The sequence below is a fragment of the Salmo salar genome, chromosome 14 (assembly GCF_965601325.2).
Source record: "Salmo salar chromosome 14, fSalSal1, whole genome shotgun sequence".
NCBI classification, from domain to species: Eukaryota; Metazoa; Chordata; class Actinopteri; order Salmoniformes; family Salmonidae; genus Salmo; species Salmo salar.
This window is the reverse complement of record NC_138304.1, coordinates 33,333,718-33,357,500: the sequence shown is the minus strand read 5'-3', so window position 1 is coordinate 33,357,500 and position 23,783 is coordinate 33,333,718. Positions and strand designations below refer to the sequence as shown.

The following is a 23,783-nucleotide window of genomic DNA, read 5'->3' as shown; positions in this document are numbered from 1 at the left end:
GTCTGGTTGTCTCTCTCTCGGTCTGGTTGTCTCTCTCTCTCGGTCTCTCTCTCTCTCGGTCTCTCTCTCGGTCTCTCTCTCTCGGTCTGTCTGTCTCTCTCTCTCTCTCTCGGTCTGTCTGTCTCTCTCGGTCTGTCTGTCTCTCTCGGTCTGTCTGTCTCTGTCTCTCTCTCTCGGTCTCTCTCTCTCGGTCTCTCTCTCTCGGTCTGTCTGTCTCGGTCTCTCTCGGTCTGTCTGTCTGTCTCGGTCTCTCTCGGTCTGTCTGTCTGTCTCGGTCTCTCTCGGTCTCTCTCTCTCGGTCTGTCTGTCTCTCTCAAATTCAAATTCAAATTCAAGCTGCTTTATTGGCATGAAAAACATTGTGTTAATATTGCCAAAGCAACAATGTATACAATATACATTGTAATACAATAACAAATAATAATATAAAATGGCAGTAAATAATAATACAAAATTAAAAAATAATAACAATAAAATAGTAGTAAAATAATAGTAAAATAGTAGAATGCAATAAGTATAAAAATCTAAATATGGAAAATGAATCTATAACTAACTTATAACTAAATAACGGTTATCTTCACCATTACATCAGTACTACAACTACTATCATCATTACCACTACCACCACCATCACTAAACTGTTATCATTACCATTACTACCCATACCACTACTATTTGGAATGATAAACAACAATAATAATAATAGAAATAACAATAACAGTAATAACAGTAATAGTAATAATAAGTAAGTTACTGCTTACTATGCAGATGTTATTATTCAGTGTCCCTCAGGCTATGGCAGGCAAATACATATTTGGCTGCAAGAGGAGCCATTGCTCCTTCGCCCATGAGTATTTTTAGTTTTTCCTCTGGGTTTAATAAGTTCAAATTTGGAATAAATGTAGTCATTTCTGTAAATAAGGAATCTCTTTGTGAGGAATATTTATCACAGTAAAGGAGAAAGTGCATCTCTGTCTCTACCTCCCCTGTCGTGCAGTGACCACATACACGCTCCTCTTTGGGTAGCCATGTCTTTTTATGTCTGCCGGTTTCTATTGCCAATTGATGGTCACTCAGCCTGTACTTGGTAAGGATCTGTCTCTGCTTCGTATCTCTGACAGAGTAGAGATAATCAGCCAATTCATATTCTCTGTTTAGGGTCAGGTAGCAATTTAGTCGGCTTTGGGATTTTGTTTCGTTTTTCCAATGTTGTAAATATGAGTCCTTTGATTGGTTCATGATTTTGTTTATTTGAATTATTTCTTTTGAAGCAGTGCTGGTGTCAGCTTGGTTGGTGAGGTCCAACACCAGCTGACTGAGAGGGCTCGTTTCTGGGCTCAGCTCTTGGGTTTGGAGTGCTTTAAATTGCAGACTTGAATTTGGACTTGAATTTAGATGTAGCCAAAATTTTAATGATCTTTTCTGTATTTTCATTATTACTGGAAAGCGGCCCAATTCTGCCCTACATGCATTAGTTGGTGTATTTCTCTGGACTTGTAGGATTTTCCGACAGAATTCTGCATGTAGGGCTTCAATTGGATGTTTGTCCCACATTTTAAAGTCCAGTTTATTGAGTGGCCCCCAAACCTCACTTCCGTAAAGAGCTATTGGTAGGATTACACTGTCAAATATTTTGGTCCAAATTCTAATTGGGATGTTGATTTTGAATAATTTCATTTTTATTGCATACAATGTTCTGCGGGCTTTTTCTTTGAGTGCATTCACTGCCATATTAAAGTTTCCCGATGCAGATATGGTCAGACCAAGGTAGGTGTAATTTTTAGTGTGTTCAATGATGGTGTTGTTCAGGGTGAATTTATATTTGTGTTTCTGACATCTGGTTTTCTTTTGGAAAATCATGATTTTCGTTTTTTGGAAATTTACTGCCAGGGCCCAATTATGGCAATATTGCTCTAGAATATTAATGTTTTGTTGAAGACCTTCTTTGGTTGGTGATAGAAGTACCAAGTCATCAGCATATAGCAGGTATTTCACCTCTTTGTCAAATAGTGTGAGTCCTGGGGCTGGAGAATGGTCCAACATGTCTGCTAATTCATTGATATAAATGTTGAAAAGGTTTGGACTCAAACTGCAGCCTTGTCTCACACCTCGACATTGTGAAAATAATTCTGTTCTTTGGTTTTTGATTTTTATTGCACATTTATTTTCTGTGTACATACATTTTATTAAGTCATACACCTTACCACCAAGCCCACTTTGGAGAATTTTGTAGAATAGCCCTTCATGCCAAATAGAATCAAATGCTTTTTTAAAGTCAATAAAGCAAGCAAAGATTTTGCCCTCTTTTTTTTGGTGGACGTGTTTATTAATTAGTGTGTGTAAGGTGTATATATGGTCAGTAGTGCGATGGTTAGGGAGAAAGCCAATTTGACATTTACTTATTACATTTTTTTCTTGAAGAAAGGTTTGAATTCTTGAATTCAAAATGCTACAGAAAACCTTTCCCAAGTTACTGTTTACGCAAATTCCCCTGTAATGATTGGGGTCTGATTTGTCTCCACTTTTGTGGATAGGGGAGATGAGCCCCTGGTTCCAGACATCAGGGAAGCAACCAGAAGTTAAAACCATGTTGAACAATTTAAGCATAGCATTTTGCAACTCAGGTGTGCTGTTTTTCAGCATTTCATTTCTGATGTTGTCTAGACCACAAGCCTTCTTTGATTTAATAGATTTGAGCTTTTCATTTAGTTCTTGTTGGGTTATTGGGTAATCTAATGGATTTTGGTTGTTTTTAATGACTGATTCAAGGATGTTCAATTTTTCTTTAATTTCTAATTGGTTCTGTTGTAAGTCTTTTTGTGGGATGTTTTTGTATAGATTATCAAAATACGTTTTCCAAATTCCTACATCTTGTATGGCTAATTCCTGTGGCTTTGTTGTGCTTAAATTGTTCCACATGTCCCAGAACTGATTTTGGTCAATTGCGTTTTCAATTTCATCAAGTGTCTTGTTGGTATAATTCAATTTCTTGCGTTTCAGTGTTTGTTTATACTGTTTCAGAGTTTCAAAATATTCATATCGTAGCTCTGGGTTGTTTTGCTGCTTATGTTTTTCATTTGACATTTGTCTTAGGTGTTTTCTGATTGTTTTACATTCATTATCAAACCATTTATCAGAAACATTTTGTTTTTTGTTTCTGAGGTTGCATTTCTTTGGTTTTCTCAAATTTGCTTTCGATGCTGCTTTTTGGAATATGCAGTTGATGTTTTGAGTAGCCGAATTGACACCATCTTTATTGTTTTGGTATTGTGAGTTATTGAAAAACTGTATAGAGTTCATCATTTCATTTGAGTTCAACGTTTCAATGAATCTCTCTGCACTGTTTGGAGCCCATCTGTACGATTGGTTTATGTTGTAGAGTTTATTGGGCTGTTTTTTTGAATGAGTATTGCCGGTTAATTTCTTCAGAAACACGTTGATCTGACTGTGATCTGACAATGGTGTCTGTGGTCTGACAGTGAATGCACTAATGGAGGAGGGGTCGATGTCAGTGATGGCATAATCGACTACACTTGTCCCAAGAGCTGAGCAGTAAGTAAACCGACCTAAAGAGTCCCCTCTGATTCTACCATTAAGCATGTACAGGCCTAAGGCTCGACAGAGATGCACTAACTCCTTCCCATTTTTGTTCAGTATTTGGTCAGGACTGTTTCTATTATTTATAATAGGGTTACTGTACAAGGAGGGGTGTCCAAATATGTGGTGGTTACCTCCCTCATCAGTGTAGTCAGGCTCAGAACCTGTTCTTGCATTGAAATCTCCACAAAGAAGCACTTTACCCTCTGCCTGAAATGTAATGATTTCTGTGTGGAGATTGTCGAAAAACTGATCATCATAATATGGTGAATCTGAAGGAGGAGCATAAGCTGCACATATGTATACATCATTGTCACAGTAGATTGTACCTTTGTTAAGTTTTAGCCAAATGTGACTGGTACCTTTTTTCATTTCATTCAGTGCTAAGTCCTGCTTATGCCAAATGATGATTCCACCTGAGTCTCGGCCCCGTTTAACATTTTTATGTTTGATTGATGGTAGTAAACTTTCTCTATAGCCTGAGGGACACTGAGTATCTATGTCTCCACGACACCATGTTTCCAGTAGGATTATGATGTCCTGTCCCTTGATGTTTTTAATCAATTCTGGATTTGTTGTTTTATAACCAAAATGTGAAGAGTATAGTCCCTGGATATTCCAAGAGCTGATTGTTAATGATCTCATTTATAATAAGTGATATTCACTGGTTTGAGTAAAGTACATTGAAAAAAAACAAAATAATAATAATATACATACATACATACATACATACATACATACATACATACATACATACATACATACATACATACATACATACATTACTATAATACCGGTGCCAATAAAATTAAGAATAGTTGTAAACAAATGAATAAGAATGGAATAAGATTGCATGAAAAATAAGTACAATGCAATCTGCAACCCTGTGTGTGTGTGTGTGTGTGTGTGTGGGGGGAATTAAAGAGTCTGTCTAGCTCAGTAGTCTGCATATTAGTTGCAGTAGTTGGCGCACCTCTCCTATCTCTGATTGTTCTAGGTGTCTTTTGCCAGAGGTTACCTCAGCATATGTAGGCTGATGATCTAAATGATACATGGTGTATCTCTCTCTCTCTCGGTCTGTCTGTCTCTCTCTCTCTCTCTCGGTCTGTCTGTCTCTCTCTCTCGGTCTGTCTGTCTCTCTCTCTCGGTCTGTCTGTCTCTCTCTCTCTCTCTCTTGGTCTGTTTCGGTCTCTCGGTCTGTCTCTCTTTGTTTGTTTGTCTGTCTGTGTGTGTGTCCTTCCCCCTGCCACACTTGCATTAATGAATCTCTATCCAAAGATGTAAATCTAAATTATATGGTTTTGAACTGAGATTTGACATGTCCTTTTCTAGACTGGGGACAGCAGTCTCAGTCATGGCCAAGATCCCCCTACTGGAGTGTCTGACCCGCCACAGCTACAGAGAATGTCTAGAGAAGTCTTGCTCCACTCCAGCCAAGAACTCCCATGAGACTGAGGAGGAGAAGTCCACTGACTCTGTGCTCTGCCCCACCCCCACCGAAACACAAAGGAGCTCCACCAAGCTACCTTTGTCAGTCTGTGCTCCGGGGGCGGGGGGCTCACCTGACCCCGCCCAAGCCCAGGAAAGCAGTGAGATGACTGACAGTAGTGAGCTGAGGGCAGCCCTTCAGGAGGCAGACTCTCCAGAGAGGGCCAACCCCCCGTCCTTCAACGTCACACTGCTGGACTGGATCAACGTTCAAGACCGGCCCAATGACGTGGAATCAGTCGTGAGGAAATGCTTTGACTCCATCAATAGGGTGAGTCACTGTTGTTGTTTGTGTCTGTATGTTGTTGTTTGTGTCTGTATGTTGTCTTTACTGTGCCTGTCTGTATTTGTGTATGTGTGACTGAATAGGCCTCTCAGTGGCCTTGCCATGACTCTGCAGTGTAATTCTGTTTCAACATGAGTCCAGTCAGTTATGAGAGTTTATTCAGAAACAGTTGGGATGGAGCCATATCATCCTTTCTATTTCAGCTGGACCCACGCATCATTCAGCCATTCTTGTCGGAATGTCGAGACACGATAGCCAAACTGGATAATCAGAACATGAAAGCCATCAAAGGGCTTGAGGACAGGTTATACGCTCTAGACCAAATGATAGCAAGCTGTAACAAGTTGGTCAATGAACAGAAGGAACTTGCTCAGGTAAGCAAAATAGATCTCATCTAAATTGTTATTTTACCAAATTCCAATAGTGAATAAAACACTGTATAGAAATTAGCCTATTCATTCAAATGACTACTTGATAAAACAATGTACTGTATACTGCAATCAAGCTTTTAGTTGAAAATTTGTGCATGAAATCTAACTAAACTCCCCTATTAATCAATCTATTGGCTGTTAGGGATTTCTGGCCAATCAGAAGCGTGCTGAGAACCTGAAGGATACGTCCGTGCTGCCTGACCTGTGTCTTAGTCACGCCAACCAGCTGATGATCATGCTGACCAACCACCGGAAGCTTCTGGACATCAAACAGAAGTGCACCACTGCCAAACAGGAACTGGCGAACAACCTACAAGTTCGACTCAAGTAAGACATCTGTTCATCTGTGTCATTTTTTATTAAGATGTTCTCCGTGCATCTTCATCCCAGAAGCCTGAAAAAATACTGCTGAAAATCCCTTGAGCAATGAAATGAACCAAAATTCTCTACTGAATCCAGATGTGTAACTGGTCAAATACAGCCATTGAAAGCACGAAATGAACTAAGCTAACACTGTAGAAATAATGCTAATTTAGCCAAGCTAAAGCATCCTGACCACTGTGAATGTAGATGGTGCTGCTATGTGATGCTGCACGCGGATCAGGACGGAGAGAAGCTGCAGGCCTTGCTGAGGCTGCTGACAGAGCTGATGGAGAGGGTCCGGGTGGTGGACGCCCTCAGCACCGTGCCTCAGATGTACTGCCTGGCCGTGGTGGAGGTGGTGCGCAGAAAGATCTTCATAGGTCACTACAGAGAGGTCAGAGCACAAGACCATCATGTGACCACTTCTCAAAACCCAATCCCAACCCACATCTCCCCTCAGTTCCAACTTGCAGACCTAAAACAAGCCTCAACTTCCAGCCGGGCCTACAGATATGCGGTGAAACTGAAATTGGAGGGAAAATAGTGTAAATTCTGTTCTTCTCTTTCTCTCCTCAGTGGGCCTGTGCTCTGGTGAAGGATGGAAAACGTCTCTATGAGACTGAGAAGTATAAAAGGGAAACGTTTGGCAAGTTGTTCAGTAAGTTCCTTTATTAAAAAAAAAAAAATCCCATTTGATGATATTTAACGAGTGTCCCCTCTGAAATTAACATACATTCATTCCTACCAACAGCTGAGCTGACATAAAGCTCTGTGATCCTCTTTGCAGGGAAATCTTTTCTCAGAAATCGCTTGTTTAGAGGACTTGACTCATGGCCCCCCACTTCATTTTGCGTAAGTAGTCAGTGAAATCTCAGTGTTTTTTTAACATCTATTTAATTCCCCAAATATTGTAATCCAATCCATTTCTCTTGTTTTTGTTGTTTATCCCTCTTTTATCGTGTAGACGCGAAAGCCCAGAAAGTTTGACTTTGAGCTTCCAGATATTTCGCTTGGTGACCTGCAGTACTTAAAGACCTGTTGTCCTACAGAGGTGCAGCCTTTCCTCAGGTAGGCCATGGTTTCCCTCTCGTGCATAGTGAAGCAATAACCAGGCATGCCTGCCTTACGTCTTAGTTAACTTGTGAACACTTGGCTTTATTATCTGTTGCAATATGCAGTGCAATAAACCTGCTACTTTTCCCCAGGCTTCCAACACTGTGTGACTTTGAGCCTTTGCACCAGCACGTGGAGATGCTTCAACAGTTGGTGCTAGCTACTCAAGCTGCCAGTGTGGACGAGATGTCTCGAACTATCACTGACTTACTGAGCGAACAAAGGGTAATCACAATCTACAATGGAATATGCACTGGAAATAATCCAAAAGCACAGAGATCACTGTCCCTTAATTGCATATTCTTCACTCACTCCCCTTCTCATTTCTGTTCCTCCAGGTGTCGTGCAGCCAGAGTGCTCAGAGATCCACGGCAGCGGTGACCCCGTTAACCACGTGGTCCAACAGCACCAACACCACCTTTACCTCCTCCGTGACCCCATCCTCTCTCAGTCTCCCGGGCCCACTCTGCCAGCCCCTCCCTGGCCACGGCCCCACCACGCTGGAGGACCTGTCCCCAGACAGCATCGACGCCCAAACCTTTGACTTTGAGACCATTGGCCACCCCAACATGGACCCTGTCCTGCAGCAGGCCGGTTCCCTGGACCTGGACTCCCTGGCTGAGAGCCCCGAGTCAGACTTCATGTCGGCGGTCAACGAGTTTGTGATCGAAAACCCGCCCACCCCCATCAGCGACCCCACCAGCCCAGGGATGATGGTGGAGTCGCTGTACTCTTCGGTCATCAACGCCATCGACAGCAAGCGCATGCATGACACCACCGCTTTGGAGAGGGAGAACTCCAAGATGGCCGCGCTAAAGCTGAGCATGGAGAAGTACCGCACTGCCGCCGAGGAGTCCCAGACCAACCTGCGGAGTGTCAAGGATGACCTGTACTGCCACAGAGACCTGCTGCTGAAGGAGCAGCGAGACTTTGGCTTCGCCCTGAAGACCATGACCAGTGAGGTGTGCAACATGGTGGACACCATCCGTAAGAGAGAGGAGGAGCAGCACCAGGCCGAGCTCCTCTCCCTGCAGCAGGACCACGAGAATCAGCTTCAGGCCCTGATGGAAGAGAACCAGGTCAACAAGAACATTGTGAAAGACGTGCAGCGGGCCATGCTGGAACTGGAGGGGCTGCTGGAGCACAAGAAGGAGGAGCTTACCCAGCTGGAGGTCGAGAGAGAGCACTGGGCCGAGGCAGAGAATGGACACACTCAAATGGCCAGGGACCTAGAGCAGAAGATCAGCGATCAGGCCCAAGAGGTGCAGACCCTAGCTTCCTCCAGAGACTCCCTGGCCAGCCAGCTGGAGACGCTGCACATTGAGATCGAGCGCGGCCAGCAGAAGATCCGCCAGGAGCTGGAGGGGGCCGAGCAGTCCCACCTGCAGGAGCTGGAGGAGAGGATGAGGCAGCAACACCAGGCCCAGCTAGATACCCTGGTCCGGAAGAACCAGGAGGCCCTGGAGCATCTGGCCACAGAGAACAGAGCCAAGCTGAGCGAGGTCACTGACCTGCATGCCGCCACCCTGACAGAGAGGGACTGCCAGCTGATGGACCTGGAGGCCCGGGTCATCGAGCTGGCTGACCTGCGCTGCAAGCTGGAGGTGGAGCTGGCCCTGAATGAGTCTGAGACAGAGGAGGTGAGGCTGCTGTACGAGGAGGCCAAGCAGGGGCAGCAGGAGGCCAATGTGGGGAAGGCCACCGTGGAGGCTGAGACCCAGTCCCTCAGCAAACAGCTAGCCCAGGTTAACAGGCAGCTGCAGGCCAAGAACGAGGAGTACGAGACGGGCTTGGCTGAGCTGAGGAGGCTGATGCGGATGGAGAAGGACCAGTGTATCTCTGAGTTGGCGGACAGGCACGAGGAGGAGAGGAACCAGCTCCACAGAGAGCTGACCGCCCTGCAGCAGCAGATCCTGGACACAGAGAGGAGCCGCGTTGAGCAGCTGCAGAACCTCCAGCGAGACCTCGACCTGCAGACAGCGGCGATGTGCGAAGATAAGGAAAAGCAGCGGGGGATTTCTGAGGAGCAGGAACAACACTTAAGGACCGTTATCTGCGATTTGCAGGTGGAGAACGACCTGCTTGCCAAAAGAATAGAGCAGGACACACAAACAGCCCAGGAACGTTTGGAGAAAGAGAAGGCCTTGAAGGCTGCTGTACCAGATGACTTTAAAGACTTAAAGCAACAGAAGGTGGAGATGGAGAAAAGACTGTTAGACAAAATTAGACAACTTGAATGTGACCTTCAGGAAAGACAATCCTCTGGAAGGTAAGAGCTGATGAATGCCCCACTGCTCTCTACTTGCATTAAACAGACAGCTGTGATTTGCTATAAACATGTAATTCGCCTTGTAATGAACAAGGTAACTATTTATACAGATCATTATTAGCTGTGACATTAGCTTCTCCATGTGATATACTGTATCTAATATAGCAAACATTTGAGTGAATCCCACCCAGACTTCAGCCTGTGTTGACTTCAGTGAGCTGTGGTATACCCTGAAAATAGCACTTTTGTAATGTGGCATAGCTGCATTTAGGGTTGGGGTGTCCTGAAAAAAGGGCCTGTGTTAAATGCTAGGGGAAACCAGTGCTTGTACCGTATACTGTGTCAAGCATGCATGTGGTTGGAGGTTTTTGACATACCTGTTGCCAAAGGGATTAAAGTTTAAGTTGTGAGGAGTTAGTATTTATTTTGACCTGGTCTGTCTGTCTGTCTGTCTGTCTGTCTGTCTGTCTGTCTGTCTGTCTGTCTGTCTGTCTGTCTGTCTGTCTGTCTGTCTGTCTGTCTGTCTGTCTGTCTGTCTGTCTGTCTGTGCCCCTTGTCTCTGCCTGCCTGTGTCGCTTGTCTCTGCCTGCCTGTGTCGCTTGTCTCTGCCTGCCTGTGTCGCTTGTCTCTGCCTGCCTGTGTCGCTTGTCTCTGCCTGCCTGTGTCGCTTGTCTCTGCCTGCCTGCCTGCCTGCGTCGCTTGTCTCTGCCTGCCTGCCTGCCTGCGTCGCTTGTCTCTGCCTGCCTGCCTGCCTGCCTGCGTCGCTTGTCTCTGCCTGCCTGCCTGCCTGCGTCGCTTGTCTCTGCCTGCCTGCCTGCCTGCGTCGCTTGTCTCTGCCTGCCTGCCTGCCTGCGTCGCTTGTCTCTGCCTGCCTGCATGCCTGCGTCGCTTGTCTCTGCCTGCCTGCATGCCTGCGTCGCTTGTCTCTGCCTGCCTGCCTGCCTGCGTCGCTTGTCTCTGCCTGCCTGCCTGCCTGCGTCGCTTGTCTCTGCCTGCCTGCCTGCCTGCGTCGCTTGTCTCTGCCTGCCTGCCTGCCTGCGTCGCTTGTCTCTGCCTGCCTGCCTGCCTGCGTCGCTTGTCTCTGCCTGCCTGCCTGCCTGCGTCGCTTGTCTCTGCCTGCCTGCCTGCCTGCGTCGCTTGTCTCTGCCTGCCTGCGTCGCTTGTCTCTGCCTGCCTGCGTCGCTTGTCTCTGCCTGCCTGCCTGCCTGCGTCGCTTGTCTCTGCCTGCCTGCCTGCCTGCGTCGCTTGTCTCTGCCTGCCTGCCTGCCTGCGTCGCTTGTCTCTGCCTGCCTGCCTGCCTGCGTCGCTTGTCTCTGCCTGCCCGCGTCGCTTGTCTCTGCCTGCCCGCGTCTCTGCCTGCCTGCCCGCGTCTCTGCCTGCCTGCCCGCGTCTCTGCCTGCCTGCCCGCGTCTCTGCCTGCCTGCCCGCGTCTCTGCCTGCCTGCCCGCGTCTCTGCCTGCCTGCCCGCGTCTCTGCCTGCCTGCCCGCGTGTCTGCCTGCCTGCCCGCGTCTCTGCCTGCCTGCCCGCGTCTCTGCCTGCCTGCCCGCGTCTCTGCCTGCCTGCCCGCGTCTCTGCCTGCCTGCCCGCGTCTCTGCCTGCCCGCGTCTCTGTCTGCCCGCCTGCCTGCTACTTGTGTCTGTCCGCCTGCTACTTGTCTGTCTGCATGCTACTTGTGTCTGTGTGTGTCCCTCAGAGAGGCAGGGTTGTCGGAGGTACAGACAGAGGGTCGGGGGTCTGATGCAGGGGCTCCTCTCTCCCTGGACTCTGCATTGCAGGAGCATCTGCAGCAGGAGACAGCTTCGCTGCACACCCAGCTGGAGCTCCTGGAGAGGAGGAAGAACGAGGAGATGCAGAACCTCAAGACCTCCCTCATTGCAGAACAACAGGTCAGTGTTAGGCTAGTCCTCCCCAGATCTTCAGAAGGTTCCTCTGTCAGTATTGACCAGCACCTATCTAGATACACTACCATTTAAATCCTATAGCCTGTCGTTTGTCTGCCTAAAATGTTGAGTTTTTATCTAATTGTTAGCCAAATGGTACATTTTTTTAGCATTTGTCTCCAATTAGCTTTCCTCTAAGTAGGTCTAATTGTGATCCACTGGCAACTGCAAACAAACTGACCACCAGTGACCAATATCTTAAATTCTTCAAATACTCCATTACATCTCCTAAGTCTTAGTCACCCCTTAATGAAGCAGGTCTGTGGGGCAATATGTGTGTATTATAATTAGAGCACAGTGTTCTCATGTTGTCTTGCATGCTGGGGAGCAGTCCAAATGGGAATCTGATACTAGTCTCTGTGTGTGACCCTCTTAGTGGAACGTGGTTAGGCCTAAACCATGTTGTTGGGAGTAAAAAGCGGTTAGAACAAGTTAGAAACATTGGTGAGAACACATTCTGCCACACATCTTTTTTTGTTTTACTATTTCTATAAATTATTATTATAATCATAGGTTTTGCTACCAAGCCTAAGATCCTCCTAGCTAGCCCAAGATCCTCCTAGCTAGCCCAAGATCCTCCTAGCTAGCCCAAGATCCTCCTAGCTAGCCCAAGATCCTCCTAGCTAGCCCAAGATCTTATGTTAAAGTGAGCAAGCTTGATTGTGGTCTGTTGTTCTGAGCCATGACTCAACCCTCAGTATACTCACTGAGCCTGTCACCTGTCTGGTAGTTCTTTGTCCTCTGTGACTGCCTCACTGTGTGTTAACTTACCTCCCAGACAATGCAGTAGCAGTATCTGGAAGTCTTCATTTCCCCCTCCTCCCTCCCCAGACTAACTTCAACACTGTGCTGACGAGAGAGAAGCTGAAAAAGGAACAGATCATCAATGATCTGACAGAGAAGCTGCGGAAGGTTACCCAGCAACAGGAGAAGGACAAAGGTACAGGACAAACAGACACGTACAGCTATGACACTATGAGAGAACAGAATGATTTCTGCCTTCTGAAAACTTAATGTGCTGGATATACTGAAACTAGATTGCATTTTCTATGCTGTTATTGATTTGTGGTTCGTTCAAATCCTTGAATATGTTGGTTGATTGTGTTGAAAGTCAGTCTTGCTGCAGTCCATTCATCCTGATATGTTCACTGTGTGTCTCCAGGTCTAATAGAGACACTGTCTGAAGACCGGGCCATCATCATGCAGGAGAAGAAGCAGTTGGAGGAGGACCTGAACCGGCTGCGCAGCACCGCCCTGGTGTCCTCGGCCTACTACAGCCCAAACCCCTTAGCTCTGGAGCCCACTGGAGCCGGGCCTGGACCTGGGCTTTGTCCTGGTCCTGGGACTGAAATTGAGGTTGGGGCTAGAGCCTGCTACTCAGAGCCCTTCCTTGACCCAGACAGACTGGCCTCTGTGGCTGCCATCAGAGAGGACGACAAGGTGGACTCAGCTGTGGAGGCCAGTATGGTGACCGTACAGTAAGCATCTCCCAAACATAAATAGTCCAATAAACAGTCACTCATAATAACCCCCTAACATCGCAATGAATCTGTCATTTTATAGAAATAAGTTAAGCTTTGACAGATCTACTTGTCAAAATATTTGTCTAATGGTACCTGTTTAAACTTGGAGACTTATTTGGTTGAACTGAGGACAGTGATAGCCTTTGAAAGGCTTTAGACCAATTTATGAATAGAAGTTGTAAGCTGTCAAAGAATAATGTTGAAGATAGTAGTAGCATGTCAGTTTTAATGTGTAAAAGATAAAGAAGGATGTTGAAAGTACTTGTTTGAGATAGCCAGACAAGGATGGATAACGTGAGGACAAATAAGACAGAACAAGGGAGGCTAGGATTGGAAAATGTAAGTTATTTATTTATTTTTACTTTTAACTACAGTCAAGCAGGCTAGCAATCATAATTACCTCAGAGAAGGTCACTCTAAATTTATATTTATGCTTGTTGAATCTTCATCTTTCAAAGTAAGAATTTGTTTGACTGATTCTCAAATGTGTTAAAAGCTGTCACCACAGTGATCTGATTATCCGTCTGTTGTTTCCTTATCAGCGATAACATCCTGATGATGTCCGAGGAGAAACAGCGGATACTGTTACTTGAGAGGGTGAGTAGACGCCTCTATGACATAATCTTCTAAATGGAACCAGAGGAAGTTGGGCTCATTGAATGAGGAATTACAATACTAATAGGATCTAAACTCAGCAACAAAAAGAAATGTCCTCTCACTGTCAACTGTGTTTATTTTCAGCAAACTTAGCGTGTGTAAATATTTGTATGAACATAAGATTCAACAAGTGAGAGACAAACTGAACAAGTTCCACAGACATGTGACTAACAGAAATGGAATAATGTGTCCCTGAACAAAGGGGGGTTCAAAATGAAAAGTAATAGTCAGTATCTGGTGTGGCCACCAGCTGCATTAAGTTATGCAGTGCATCTCCTCCTCATGGACTGCACCAGATTTGCCAGTTCTTGCTGTGAGATGTTACCCCGCTCTTCCACCAAGGCACCTGCACGTTCCCGGACATTTCTGGGGGGAATGGCCCTAGTCCTCACCCTCCGATCCAACAGGTCCCAGACGTGCTCAATGGGATTGAGATCCGGGCTCTTGGCTGGCCATGACAGAACATTGATATTCCTGTCTTGCAGGAAATCACGCACAGAACAAGCAGTATGGCTGGTGGCATTGTCATGTTGGAGGGTCATGTCAGGATGAGCCTGCAGGAAGGGTACCACATGAGGGAGGAGGATATCTTCCCTGTAACGCACAGCATTGAGATTGCCTGCAATGACAACAAGCTCAGTCCAATGATGCTGTGACACACCGCTCCAGACCATGACGGATCCTCCACCTTCAAATTGATCTTGCTCCAGAATACAGGCCTCGGTGTAACGCTCATTCCTTCGACGATAAACGCAAATTCAATCATCACCCTGGTGAGACAAAACCGCGACTCGTCAGTGAAGAGCACTTTTTGCCAGTCCTGTCTGGTCCAGCGACGGTGGGTTTGTGCCCATAGGCGACGTTGTTGCTGGGGATGTCTGGTGAGGACCTGCCTTACAACAGGCCTACAAGCCCTCAGTCCAGCCTCTCTCAGCCTATTGCGGACAGTCTGAGCACTGATGGAGGGATTGTGCGTTCCTGGTGTAACGCGGGCAGTTGCTGTTGCCATCCTGTACCTGTCCCGCAGGTGTGATGTTCGGATGTACCGATCCTGTGCAGGTGTTGTTACACGTGGTCTGCCGCTGCGAGGACGATCAGCTGCCTGTCCTGTCTCCCTGTAGCGCTGTCTTAGGCGTCTCACAGTACGGATATTGCAATTTATTGCCCTGGCCACATCTGCAGTCCTCATGCCTCCTTGCAGTATGCCTAAGGCATGTTCACGCAGGTGACCAGGGACCCTGGGTATCTTTCTTTGGGTGTTTTTCAGAGTCAGTAGAAAGGCCTCTTTAGTGTCTGAAGTTTTCATAACTGTGACCTTAATTGCCTACCGTCTGTAAGCTGTTAATGTCTTAACGACCGTTCCACAGGTGCGTGTTCATTAATTGTTTATGGGTTTATTGAACAAGCATTGGAAACAGTGTTTAAACCCTTTACAATGAAGATCTGTGAATTTATTTGGATTTTTATGAATTATCTTTGTAAGACCGGGTCCTGAAAAAGGGCCGTTTCTTTTTTTGCTGAGTTTATATGGATTGTTCTAGAATTTGGCTTGAGTTGTTTGTCCTAACGTGTGCTGTCATATTTCAGACTTTACATATGAAGGAAGAGGAAAACAAGCGCCTCAGTCAAAGACTGGTAGGTTTGATTCAATTTGATGACTGATTAGACAATGTGGAAATGTTGCTGTTAATATAATGTGATTGTTTAACTGTTCTAGGGCAAAAAAAACTACCAGAAATGGCCATTTCTTGATACATAAATTTTTCACATGGTTTCCATGTGTATGGTTGGACTGTGCCTCTGTCTCTGTACGTTTGTACGTTAGTCACACGCGATATGTCAGACAACACTGGCCCGATTTTGACGAAACTTGGGTGAATGATGCGTTTTGCCGTAGACATACGGCATTTACAAAATTACACTGATAGACCCAATGGGGGTGCTATAGGAATCAACTGAAATTCTAATGTTTCAGCATCCGTATCTCCTGTACCGTTTGAGCTTGAATTGTTGTCACTAATTGGCGCTGCATCATTTGTGGGGGACAGCATGTTTACTATTGCCTTGTTACTTATGGATATACACTCATTGGCCAGTTTGTTGGGTACACCCATATTGTACTGGGTCGGACCCCCCTTTGCCTCCAGAACAGCCTGAATTCTTCGGGGCATGGAAACATTGCTCAATTGGTATCAAGGGACCTAACGTGTGCCAGGAAAACATTCCCCACATCATTACACTACCGCCACCAGCCTGTATCATTGACACCAGGCTGGATGGGGCCATGGACTCATGCTGCTTAGGCCAGATCCTGACTCTGCCATCAGCATGACGCAACAGGAACTGGGATTCTGTTTTTCTATTCTTCAATTGTCCAGTGTTGGTGTTTGTGTGCCACTGGAGCTGCTTCTTGTTGTTTTTAGCTGATAGGAGTGGAACCCGGTGTGGTCGTCTGCTGGAATAGCCCGTCTGTGAAAAGGACTGACGAGTTGTGCGTTCCAAGATGCTGTTCTGCACACCGCTGTTGTACTGCGCCGTTATTTGCCCATTTGTCACCCGCCTGTTAGCTTACACGATTCTTGCCATTCTCCTTCGACCTCTCGTCAACTAGCTGTTTTCGCCCACAGGACTGCTGCTGAGTGGATGTTTTTTGTTTGTCGCACCATTCTCCATAAACTCTAGACACTGTTGTGCATGAAAAGCTCAGGAGGCCGGCAATTTCTGAGATACTGGAACCAGAGCACCTGCCACTGACCATCATACCATGCTCAAAAGTCGCTTAGGTCACTCGTTTTGCCCATTCTAACGTTCACTCGAGCAGTAACTGAATGCCTATCTGCCTGTGTTATATAGCAAGCCACGGCCACATGACTCACTGTCTGTAGGAGCAGAATGGGGTGGAGTGGATGGGGTGGAGTACTTAATAAACTGTATTAGTGTATATCCCATTAGAATTAATTTAGCTTTGACACAGGTATTGTCAGTGTACCCCAGTCTATTTTACCCCAGCTCCACTAGATGGCAGTAGCATCAAACCTTATATCCCTGTCCAGCAGACCTAGGAGATTTCTGAGCCCTAACAGTAACTTCCTCCATCAAAAGGAAAATCAATACAGTCCTTCAGGCAGTTAAACATATTGCACCACTATTGCACACATACCTAAAAAGTTGCATAAAAATAAGTGCCAAAATGTTCCAGCAAATACATTTCACGCCATACAGTGGTGGTATTGACAGCTGCCATGCAAAGATCAGTCAGACTAGGAAAGCATCCATGACCAGCAGTGTCAAGAAGATCATACTCACTCTTAACAACCATTACCTTTCTCTCTTTGTAGATGTCTCAAAGCATGTCCTCGGTGTCGTCACGGCATTCAGAGAAAATCGCCATCAGAGAGTAAGCTTATAAGATTGCCACATAAGTGCTGATGTGTAGAGTGTGTAGATACAGCGCTTGTACGTTTTCTCCTTTGTAAAAAATGAAATGAGTTTTCTCCAGCAAATCTCTGTTTTTCAGCAGTATGAACATCAAAGCTTTTTTATGTGTTTTTTATTTAAAAAAATTGTCTCTTAATATCTGGTTCATCCTTCTGTTGTATCTAGTATCTAGCACCATTTTGTGTCAAGGTTGACCTCTGTGTCCTTTTCAGTTTCCAGGTTGGTGACTTGGTTCTGATCATCCTAGATGAAAGGCATGACAACTATGTACTGTTCACCGTGGGTCCCACCCTGTACTTCCTCCACTCCGAGTCCCTCACTGCACTGGACCTGAAACCAGGTCTGACTATCACCATAGCCTATACTTAAAAAACAATATGTAGCTAAGTTATTATAGAATATTTACTTACTAAGTTATAATATACAAAGTTATATACAATTTTAACTTTTGTTGCGTAGATACAAAGTTGCATACAATATATAATATACAATTATACAAAGTTATTGTATAAAAGAAGACATGTTTTGTTGAACAAGTTGTGCAAAAACAAGCATTTATCTCCTCTTTACAAACTCTAAATATTGGTGAATTTATTAACTTGGACAACTGAATTGGAGTAACCTATGTCAAAATGTTTGTATTGATTGTATTGGTTTTATTCTGTCAATCACTGACAGATCCTATGTTTACTTCAGCATCAGGAGCCTCAAGACGGCCGTGGGTTCTTGGAAAAGTGATGGAGAAGGAATATTGCCAGGCGAAAAAGGTAATTACTATATAGGTAATGAATTGTAATAGTCATTTAATAGTCCAGTAGTATAGGACAGTAGCTTTTCTTAATATAGATTGTCATTAAAGAAGGTAAAATGATAATTATAATAGTAAATTAATAATCGACTAAAATAATCAACAATCAAAGGGTGATGTTTTAAGAACATGTATGTGGTGACTGTTTCCCTTAGGCTCAAAACCGCTTCAAAGTTCCTTTGGGCACCAAGTTCTACAGGGTGAAAGCTGTTTCATGGAACAAGAAAGTATAATATAGCCAAGTTATGAGCTAAAATGTATGTTTATATTGCATAGAGTTTTAAATAGACTCTCACATCATACATAATTCATAAATACATCTCTTATCAACTTGAAAATTAAAAGAAAGATAATAATCATGCTATTATTTGGGCTTTCAGTTCAACATCCCATCAACCCTCTCTCTTTTTAATCCAGAAGATTTGTTATTGTGGACCAAACACTATTTCTTTATTAGGGCATGGCCCTAAACACTGGCAGAAAGCTATTAATACCTGTGTGTAAATTGAACAAAAAGTATTTGGATGTTTATATATTTAGTTATCATTCATTATCAGCATTTGTCCTCTTTGTGGAAAATACTGTATCATTACCAACAACAAATGAAAATATACATTTATTATAAATGTTTATGAAGGAATGTTCATGGCATGCATATTGATATATTTTCTTTGATTTCACTTATCCAGTTAAATGTCGTAGTTGGAAGTGTAGTAAATGCTGTTTGTTACTCACAGAGCAGTATGGCCCTGTGTTAATACTGACATGTACATTTTGGCCGACTGGCGAAAGCGGTCGTCATTGCAATCCTTGAAAATGCACTTTCAAAAAACAACACTTTTTGTTGATTCAAAAGGGAAGGAATTGTGCTGTCAAAAAAAAAACGTTAAAATTAACTACAACAGGTCAAAACTTCCCTCTATCATAGAATATTGATATGTAGAAAGGAATACTTTGCTTGTGACCGTGTTTCATTACTGGATGACATTGTACATTACCCATCATTCAAATCACACAAGTAACAATAAATGACTGTATTGTAAAAGAATTTAGAGTTTTGAAACAATAAAAGATTGACCCCAAAATACTTTACTGCACTGTTATTTCTATACATAACTGAAATACTCACCCATAAAAGCATTGGTGGTTTATAAAATATTTACACACAAAATATAAGACATGACATATAGACAATGTTTTAAAAAGATCCAATTCAAAAAAGTATGACATAACATTTCCATGATGAGCAACATCTCAAAGTGCAGCATTAGAGAGAATATCATATATCGAATATACCTCTAATGACCTGCACATGAGGATTGCAGTGGAAGCTCATTTATGGAAATCATGTCACTGAGCTGATCCTGCCTTTGGAATGCTCATAAGGACATAGGAAGGAAAATGCTACTTCTGTAGTTAAAGGACAAGTAATGCATTCATTACACTCAGTGACAACCTGCCTGTTTTAAAACCTGGTTTGCTGGCTCTTCAGGAAATATAGTAGGCCAATATTAATGCTCACTATCTAAGGACATTTAATTAGAATATTTTCATTGTACAACAACAAAATCATTGATAAGAGACCAAAGAAAAAGGCTCTTTATTGTTATGGATTTATTTTAATGGCATGGTGTTTTCCCCCACCAGTATGACCAATTGAAAAATTACAAATAGACAAAGAAAATGTGTAACGTTTTGATAATAGCAGTTGTTTCAGAAATCATTGGTTTGGAAATCTGTGTAAGTTCCCACAAGCTATAAAGAAAATACATTCTTATTTGATTTAGAATTTCTGCTTTTGTGGAAGGCATTAGCTAACGTGGCAGTAGTGTTGGCATGCTATGGCAGGAAACAGACTTCAAAAAGGCTTCAAATCAGGACCCAAGAACGGTGCGGCCCTCATGGAGGAGGAAGCGCACCAACATCACTTTCCCAGATCACAGCAGGGAGCATCGCAGCTCTCTGCAGAGCAAGCGCTCACTAACCGTGTGGGTCTAGGGGTGTTTTAACAATGTTTAGCTCTATTTTCTCCATTTAGCATAAGCCTGTTGTCACATTTGGACCGCTTCTTCATATATGAATGGTGTGATTCCTACAATTTTTTTCGGGACGGGCCTGAATGAGAAAATATGCGACAACACAGCATTCGATGATACCGAGGTGGCCTGGCACCCACCAACCATGTGCACTGGACAGGCTCTTAGTGTAAATGTTTACGACCCCCCTCTGAGCTTGGAGCTGCTTGGAGTCACTTATCAGGCTAAATGGGATTTTAGCATTGCCATGTTAACAACAGTCAATGGCTTAGGATTGTACTCAAACTAGTTCCATTGATTCCACCAGTATTAGTTTAAGACTGCTAGCTCCCTCAAACGTGTCTCAACACTAGCTAAATTTACTATCACACCAAATAGACCTATTATTCAAGTCAATTCGATGGGCAAGTGACGACGTCATGCTTATGGGTCCTGTCCCCTAATCCTTTGAATGGGCTTGATGATTATATCATCAAATTCACGAAGAGGCGTTTTCTTTTTAAATTCCTGGAAAATGACACGTCACTTTCATACCATATAGGCCTTGTGCTGCTCCAAATGCATCAGATTAGAGCTATACCATACAAAATATTCAACAACTCAAGTAGTTGTGCAAGGTGAATAAGGAGCTAAAAATAGCTAGCAGGGAAGAAAGTGTTCTCTGTCTAAATAGACAGGTTGTTCTCTGTATGTGGAGGAGCATCTGAAGACAGGCTGTCTAATACAGTATTTGTCGGCCGCAGGAGTAGGAATGAAAAGGAAAGGAAAAGAAAATCACTGCAATGCAGGAAGGTTGAGTTATTTCTAGAACCATACAAGGAACGTTGAGTTATTTGTAAAACAATACAAGAAATGTTGAGTTATTTGTAAAACCATACATCTGCAGTAAATGTGCAACCTGTTTTTCCAGAAACATCCAAGAAAACATTTTAAAACATATTAGAGATTGGATAGCTACATGCATAATACCCAGAATGTTAGCTATGCAAAAAAATAGTAGTAGCTTGTCATATTGAATTGGTCTCTTGAATACCATCAGTGCAACGAGAACAATCTTGACTCTCAGCTCATGTATGAAACAACAATAATCATCAAAGATACTCCAAACTGTAAAAGGCAAGGGATAACCAACCACCCCTGCCTTGAAATGGCATAGTCAAAGGATTCTTTCCTCCAGGCATTTATTCACCTGTCATCATGCTATAGAAACACTCAATGTTGTAGAGAGTTATAGTGACATATCGAAAAGATTAAGTGAAGACAGGACACAAAGAATGTCATATTTAGTGTTTGATTCTACCCTTTGTTACTCATCTCATTCAAGACCATACATACGTTGCAGTAGATTTTTTCGCATCTTTGACACTATACATTAGATAGCGGGTCAGCAAATAAACAAGTATTGTTCACGGAGTAAATATGCACTTAAAATGGTGGATAAATGAATGGGAATGCATTATAACAATTTTATTTTTGGAAAATCAAAATGAAAAGAGTCTGTTGAAGAACACCCAGTGGCATCAAGAAGGCTGAAACAGCAAACCAAGGAGTAAATTGACTTAATGCCATCAAATTTCCCCCTATTCATGCTATAAGAATGGGGTTCGGGAAAGAGATTAGGTTATACATCTGCTGTCAGAGACTAGAGACCAAGCAGAGAACTTCACCTAAACAGAATGATGATCAAACAGACATGCCTCCTATTTTCTCCTTTATTGTCCCTTCTTCCCTTCATTCACTCGACTACAGGCACAAACCCAGACAGGGGCAGATTTAATTCCTGATGAAACGAGTGAGAAATATGAGGGAGTCAGCAGCAATATCTGGATCTGAAATGTTCTACCCACCACATGAAACCCCCACAATGTCACTATTAGTAACACATTCACATAAATATGGATATTTTTTTATTCAAACATTTACTGTGTTGTTAGTGTAAATCTACATCTGATGACATAGCTTTGTAGGTAATTACTACCGTAGAGATAATTCACCATAGAAGACCTGAGGCTTTGGGGCTCCTACACTCACTAGGAAGAGAGAGTGCGTAGGTTTATAGTTGAGTAGCTATGCTGTGCCCTAAAGGCACATATGAGGCAAAGTTTGGTAAGTAACATTCTAACGTGTGGTTAACAAGATTTTTTTTTCTTATCTTAAGTGCAACAGAAAGTATACAAAATTATAACTAAATGCATTTGAAGTGCTCCTCAAGTAATTTTCACATTCAGTTCAGAATTGTATGTAATCCTCTCAAATATAGAGTGAACTATTCCATTTGCAAATGAGAATAATTATTTGAATACCACAACACTGTAAATCCTATTGATTAGTGTGCATGACACTTTTTTTTCCCATTTCCTCCTCCGAAACAAAACCGCAAAGAAGCCAGTAAACATTACAAATCTTGTTTTATTGGGGTAATCTGGCTGCTTAGTAACTGACAAGTAAATTAAATCTGTACAAATAGTTTTGGAGTGTCTGAAAATAGACAGTGATTTAAACTGTAACTAACAGCCATGCATTTTCCAGCTGCAGTGGCAGTGTTGAGGAAATGACACCAGCTTTGGTGGGTTGTATAGCTTCTGAGATGAGTCTCTTCATGTTGCTTGCAGTCCCATCATGGCATTGTTCGAAAGCTTGTTTACCTGCTGATAACATACACTGGTGGATTCAGGAGCACCGATCCAAAATCTGCTGCCAAAGTCACTCAAGTCTCATTGTACCACAGGAGGAGAAGAATGAACTGTTTACGCAGAGGGGAATGCAAAATGCTAAATGTGAAATCAAACTATGGGACCAATAAGGAATCAGAATAACTTTGCCAAGGTTTTATTTTTAGCCCCAGTTGCAATGCTAGCGTTGTGGAAAACTGTAAAAAAAGAAATGCCTGTGTGCGCTGTATGGCTAGGTTTGCACTATCTGGGGGGTGGGGGGGTTATCATTTGCACAAAATGGACAATGAAAAAGCAACATTTATGTTAGTTATGGATTCAGTTTTCGAGGTGAAATTAAATTAAATCAAGGATTCAACCGAAAAATCCTTTCTAAATCATTCATCTCATTTGGTCTGTAGATGTTTCATTTTAGAGAAGAAGCTATGTTTGCAGGTCAAAGGCATCCTTTTGCTTTGTATATATAATAACATGGTCCTCCTTGAGCCATGGCCCCTGCTTTGGGCCCCACACCCATCCACAGGCAGGTATCCAGGGGGCCAGCAGGGCCCCCAGACGGCCATCTATGGGGGCCAGGTGACCCTGTCTCTGGGGTTAGCAGGATTACCACTAAAGAGGGATGGGCAGAGAGGCTGAGGAGCCACTGAGTGCGAGTGTGCGAGGCTGGTGATGGCAGCTGTCAATGGTTTGGAAGGAGAAGCCAGACAGATTGTGCGTTCTGTTGGTGCAGCCAGTTCGCCACCTGGCAGGCTTTTCCTTGTTAGAACTTCTTGCTGTTTCTGTTCTCATCGTCAGAGAGATGGAGAGATGTTTCTTTCCCTCCTCTCTCCTCATTTGCGTTTTCATCTAGGGGGGAGATTTGGGATTTGTCAAACGGTTTAGAATGCTTTTGTATGAAATTATGGAAGATATGCACTCTACGTTCTAGACAAAGTAAGTAGGTTAATCAAGGGCACTATGTCACGTCACATCTACAGCTATAGAAGTATCCCATTGATTCCCACAATGACATTAGTGATTAGCTTTCCCATGCCCATAAAACACATTACCCATTATAGCTCATTATGACAGTAATTAATCAGACATGTAGCAACCCAGACAGACAAAACATCAGTTTGATCATTTGAATATTGCCCTCGTCATGATATGTTATTAAGAGGC

The 23,783-nt window shown here is 43.6% G+C and overlaps 1 protein-coding gene across 4 annotated transcripts in view; it reads left to right on the top strand.

Annotated features, from left to right (window-relative positions):
- Nucleotides 1-19,001, top strand: part of LOC106569121 (RB1-inducible coiled-coil protein 1) — a 31,868-nt gene extending 12,867 nt beyond the window's left edge. The window contains exons 6-24 of one of the 4 annotated variants that reach the window (XM_045694201.2): nucleotides 4,930-5,356; nucleotides 5,575-5,745; nucleotides 5,945-6,129; nucleotides 6,373-6,559; nucleotides 6,742-6,823; nucleotides 6,953-7,017; nucleotides 7,130-7,233; nucleotides 7,371-7,503; nucleotides 7,617-9,547; nucleotides 11,242-11,434; nucleotides 12,320-12,428; nucleotides 12,651-12,966; nucleotides 13,554-13,608; nucleotides 15,256-15,303; nucleotides 17,007-17,065; nucleotides 17,319-17,446; nucleotides 17,803-17,873; nucleotides 18,070-18,171; nucleotides 18,295-19,001. In XM_045694201.2, coding sequence (XP_045550157.2) covers nucleotides 4,930-5,356; nucleotides 5,575-5,745; nucleotides 5,945-6,129; nucleotides 6,373-6,559; nucleotides 6,742-6,823; nucleotides 6,953-7,017; nucleotides 7,130-7,233; nucleotides 7,371-7,503; nucleotides 7,617-9,547; nucleotides 11,242-11,434; nucleotides 12,320-12,428; nucleotides 12,651-12,966; nucleotides 13,554-13,608; nucleotides 15,256-15,303; nucleotides 17,007-17,065; nucleotides 17,319-17,446; nucleotides 17,803-17,873; nucleotides 18,070-18,147 — 4,342 coding nt within the window. In that variant the 3' untranslated portion in view covers nucleotides 18,148-18,171; nucleotides 18,295-19,001. Of the gene's footprint in view, nucleotides 1-4,929; nucleotides 5,357-5,574; nucleotides 5,746-5,944; nucleotides 6,130-6,372; nucleotides 6,560-6,741; nucleotides 6,824-6,952; nucleotides 7,018-7,129; nucleotides 7,234-7,370; nucleotides 7,504-7,616; nucleotides 9,548-11,241; nucleotides 11,435-12,319; nucleotides 12,429-12,650; nucleotides 12,967-13,553; nucleotides 13,609-15,255; nucleotides 15,304-17,006; nucleotides 17,066-17,318; nucleotides 17,447-17,784; nucleotides 17,874-18,069 lie in introns of all 4 variants that reach the window. The other 3 variants (XM_045694200.2, XM_014140107.3, XM_014140106.3) reach the window with 3 other exon arrangements.
- The last annotated feature ends 4,782 nt before the right edge of the window (nucleotides 19,002-23,783 follow it).